This window comes from Siniperca chuatsi, linkage group LG12, assembly GCF_020085105.1.
Source record: "Siniperca chuatsi isolate FFG_IHB_CAS linkage group LG12, ASM2008510v1, whole genome shotgun sequence".
Classification (NCBI taxonomy): domain Eukaryota; kingdom Metazoa; phylum Chordata; class Actinopteri; order Centrarchiformes; family Sinipercidae; genus Siniperca; species Siniperca chuatsi.
Window position 1 is genome coordinate 21850127 of NC_058053.1, and position 4983 is coordinate 21855109.

At 43.0% G+C, this 4983-nt stretch overlaps 1 protein-coding gene across 1 annotated transcript; it reads right to left on the bottom strand.

Moving 5' to 3' along the window:
• Positions 1–494: 494 nt before the first annotated feature.
• On the bottom strand, positions 495–3923 carry gdf3 (growth differentiation factor 3). Its single transcript, XM_044215670.1, has 2 exons — positions 3359–3923; positions 495–2183 (listed from the first exon to the last, which is right to left on the bottom strand). The coding sequence occupies exons 1-2, from the start codon at positions 3645–3647 to the stop codon at positions 1330–1332; spliced, it is 1143 nt and encodes a 380-aa protein (XP_044071605.1). The 5' UTR covers positions 3648–3923; the 3' UTR covers positions 495–1329.
• Positions 3924–4983: the final 1060 nt, after the last annotated feature.

Sequence of the window (4983 nt, forward strand, 5' to 3'; positions counted from 1 at the left end):
TAACCTGGGAATGAAAGAACAACAGTCTGGGAACCTTTAAAAAACCTGCTACCAAACATGTTTTTCAAACTAACATTACCATAACCCACTGGGAATGTTAGGGAAACATCCTGAAAGTCAAAAACTGATCTTCTCTCCTCCTTCACACCCCAAACTCTCTCTGTCTCTCTTACTAATTACTACAACCTGTCAGCCTCTCCCGGTTGCTGTGGCAACCGGCCGTTGTCATGGCAACTCCAGTGGTCTGTCTGGCTGAGTGAGGGAGGTGGTGGGGGTGTTATCAGGCGGGAAGGTGAGATAAGAGTTAATTTCTTCTTTAGTAGATAAAAGAGTAGCTGGTCTCTGTCAGCAAAGCATTTAAACCACAGGAAAACAGTGGTGATACGTAAAGGCCAAGACTTACACTGTACATACCGGTATGTGTGGTTATCTGAATTTTTGCTGATGTGAATATTTCAATGAATTATGCAAAAATCCACAATAAGCAGTGAATATTACATTCCAAAACTTGAGGAGTTTATTGTAATGCAAATACTATGTACATAGTTATTTGAAATGAGCATTTGTCTCCCAGGAAGACGTGAGTTTTATCTTCAGGCTACAATTACAATTTGATTAGGTGATTTATCGATTAGTTGATCAACAGAAATCATTTAAGTCCTTTATCAAGAAAAAATGCCAAACATTGTCAACAGCTTCTCAAATGTGAGATTTGCTGAGTTTTGTATCTTTGCAACTCGACTATCTTTAGCTTTTGGACTTAAATAATCTCTTTGGTCTCTTACAAATCACCATGCAAATCCACTGAATCACTAAGAAATTGACAAAGCCAAAAAATCACTTTCTTTATCTATTATTGTTTCTAAATGTAGCACCTGAAGCAGTTCAGCATATTTATATATATATGATATGTATGTGCACTGGATTATTTTCCACCAAGCGTTTGAGGGGCCACATAAGAGAGGACAACCTGGCCAGTGGCCCCCAGGTCATTTGATTTTCAGAGTGTGGATCAGTAAAGAAAGCTCCACCAAAAAAGAAAACTTGCCTTTCGAATTCAGTCCTCCAGTGTGGCTTTATCGCAATTTTTATTATCAGCCTTCATATTAAAAGACATGTCTAAATTTCTGTGAAAACAAACAAATACATATTTAAATTCTTTAAAAATCACTGACTGCAAAGAACATTGTGAACCGTGAAAACCTAAACTGACAAATCATCAAACAGCATTTAGATATTAAGACTCTTAACTTTTGACCAAGAAGCTTAAAAAAAAAAAACATCAGGTGGATATCTGACAGTCAAGGGCCAATCGAAATGCCCGAAACCTCATCGACACCCGCACTCATCCACCACCATGTCCTGGTAATGTCGAAGCACCACGTTGTCGTTGTTGTCATAGTAGAGCATGGAGATTGGGGAGAGGCGGATGGGGACGCAGCAGGGTTGTGGCGTGCCGTGCGGGTCCAGGGAATGCACCAGGGTCTGCAGGATGGCGTGGTTGGTGCCGTTCAGACTCTCGCTGAGTGGGAACGGGCACTCGCCGTGGCAGTAGTTGGCCATGTAGCCCTGCGGAGCTATGATCCAGTCCTGCCAGCCCACGTCTTTGAAGTCAATGTAGAGGCGGCGGGCCTTGCACACGTTGCTGGGGGTCACGGGGAGGTGGACGGCGCTTCTTCTCTGTCTGGAGCGACACTGGTGGGGGTTGAGGGACACGGCCACCAGCGAGGCCTGGATCAGCGGCAAGGTGAAGGCTGGCTCCAATGGGAGGGAGTTCCCGGGGTGAAAAGGAAGCAGCTCTTTTGGATCAGCGCTGAGAGGCAGCAACTCTAAAACCAAACCGTAGTTGCGTCCCGGTTTGCGCCAGCTCTCCGCCAGCGAGGTGAGGTCAATGGTGATGGAGGTGGGTTCAGGCTGCAGCTGGACTGACTGTGACAGCAGGGGTCTGCGGTTGGCCTGGGGATTGGCTCCCCTCAGCGTGGCTCGAATCACTTTATACAGAGACACGCTGAGAGCCCGGGGCCCCTGCAGGAGCTCTGCAGATCTGAAGGGCTTCCAGTGGAACTTGATTTCCAGCTGAGCCAGAGACAGCAGCTCCACAGGCTGCAGGACGGACATGTTGAAGAAAAGCTGTTTCTCCAGACAGGCCTGACAGCTGCTGCTCCAGCCAGACACCAGCCTGCCTGCAAAACACCAGCAGGGAGAGGAGCATTTTAACAAGGACATTACAGTTTATCAGGCTTTTTATTTAAGTGGAGATGGGCTGCATGATAATCTAAATCACAGAGAAGAATAATTTGTCATGATCACTTAATTCTCTTTCAAATACACACTGTGGTTGTACTCACTCTGCATTTTTAGCAGGACGACTGAGTTTTACTGAAGCACTTTTGCGGTATGATAAAGAATAACAAGCCTTTCAAGCTTTGTTTTATACGTTTTAAAAACATTTGACAAAAATGAAACTGACATGCTGTTATTGTTTGCTCTGCCATGTTACTGAATAACACTTTGATCAATAAATAATAGTGTATATTCTCTCTCTCTCTCTCTCTCTCATACCTGTGTGCAAATCCTGGCTGAACCTGCTTTTTTATGAACAAAAATGTGCCAAGCTTTACAGACAAGTACAGTACAGAACCACAACACACATGGAGTATTAGTGCTATGTATATAAATGAGAATTATGAAGTCCATCCAAAACTCCACAAGTAATTTAGGCTACTATTTTCTATCCAATTTACTTCAAAACTGTATTTTCACATTATAGGCTATGCAAAAAGATCTACTGGGGCTGTCAACAGTTCTTAAAGCTGTACATGTTGGTGCTGGTGAACCAAAATTGAATATGTTTGATGTACTGGATGTATTCTTATATATTCAAACTTGTCATGTTATGTTGTAAAAATGAATTCCTAACAGACGTTTAGATGTGATTTGCAGTAGAATAGGAAACAACATTTTTAGGTGATGTTTAAGTCTGATTTTATCTAAATAAATTAATTACATGTATTATTTAAATATGAAGTGTAAATAACGGTATCTTGAAAGCATAATTAATAAACAAACATTTGGTTTCCGTCTTTATTTTCAAGTCTTTATCAAGAAAAGTTGAGAGCCAAGAGCCATATTCTGTAAAGGGGGGGGGGGCTAATTGACTAAGAGTAACTTACATTAATTAGAGGATTTAATGATAGAAGTCACATTTGATCTGTTTCAAGCTCCATATGCTCTGGTCATGCAGAAGCAACTCAATTTCACATGGCGGCTTGTCTAATTGCTGGGTTTATGAGCATACTGGGTCTCTACAACCGTGAACATTATACACGCTCACGCACTACGGTGGCACCCTGCCTACCTTGGTCTTGCACGTATCGGATGATGTTGCCGCGGACTCCGTACTCAGACACCGTGCAGGGATCACTCTCCTGGGCCTGGATGTTCTCTGACCTCCGGAACATCCTCCAGAGGGCTGGGGGGACGTGGCGCCGGGGCTGATGGCTCCCTGCGGGTCGGGGCCGCCCGGAGAGCCCCAGGGAGCTGAGGAAGAGCCGCTCCTGGCTTTTCATCTCATCCACATGTGAGAGAGCGCACACACCGAGGAAACACACCGCTAGCAGCACGAGATGACTCATGTCTGGCCTCATGTCTGATTGAACTCAGCGCTGTTTGATTCTTCACCTGTAACGTTGCTCCCAAAGAGCGCAGGACGTTTGTTTTAACCTGTGAAACCTCCCGGTGTGCGGCTGCATAATTATGTTAATAAGAAGCTGGCAGACAGGCCAGAGATAAGGTGAGGGGGGCGGGAACACATGCAGACTGATCTCAGGTCAGGCCCTCAGAAATCAACAAACAGGGAGGCTTCTGACCCCAACTACAAAAAACAGTCTGCAAAACCTTTTTTTTTTTTTAACACATAATGTGTTTGTAAATACTTATTCTGATGTATCCCAAAGTTTTTCTTCCATTCATTGGGAGTGTTAGTCGCCCTGCGCTATAATGTCCCCAATTTACCCCTTCATGGTCCAATCGGTATTTTTTCACCATATAAATTTGAGGTTCACCAAACCCAAGAGTTTGAGTTATAGATGAAAAATAGAAAGCTGTTTAACTGATTAAAGGGTCACTTCACCGAAATTATATTAAAAGTACCACAAAAGTTTTGCTGAAGTTTTGAGATATCTGCTTTCAAACAGGTCTGCTCCAGCAGGGAGTTTATTACACCATCTAGTGTCCATTTTTGGTACTTACTTACTGTAATTCTACAAACTTTGGGATCTTGCAACTCCACAGATTTATCTTTGTGCACCTGGGACGGTCCTGACCGCCATGTTGTTAGCAACAAGCTCAGTCTTTGCAAGTCAGTGTTGTCACTGTTCTCCTTAACAACAGAAAAAGTTGGTAACTGATTCTTTTAGCCTGATTTCTACTTATACAACACTAAACTGCGGTATAAAATTGCAGCTAGACCTCTTTTTTGTAGGACTGATTTTCACTGCACTTCCAGAGATATTTGATCTCTTTCTGCTTAGTTGTGCTCAGGCTTATTCAAAGGTTTTATTTCTATTCCGACTGATAACTTATCCATAAAAATGAAACTTTTAAAAAATCTACTCAGTTTATCATTTGTGTATGCTTTGTCTTTTTTTGTTATGTTACACTACATGGCCAAAAGTTTAAAACCCTTGACCACATACTTAATACTACAGCATACAATAATATTTCAGACGATATTCTTCCAACTTTGTGACACCAGTTTGCGTTTGTCTCATTCTTCAACATGACAATGCCCCCGTTCACAAAGCCAGGTCCATAAAGAAATGGTTTTCCCAGTTTGGTGTGGAAGAACTTGACTGGCCTGCACAGAGCCCTGACCTCAACCCCATCCAGCACCTTTGGGGTGAACTGGAACACCGATGCCAATGCACCGACTAAAGCTCTTGAATCGGAGCAAATCCCTGCAGCCAGGTTCATAAATCTGTT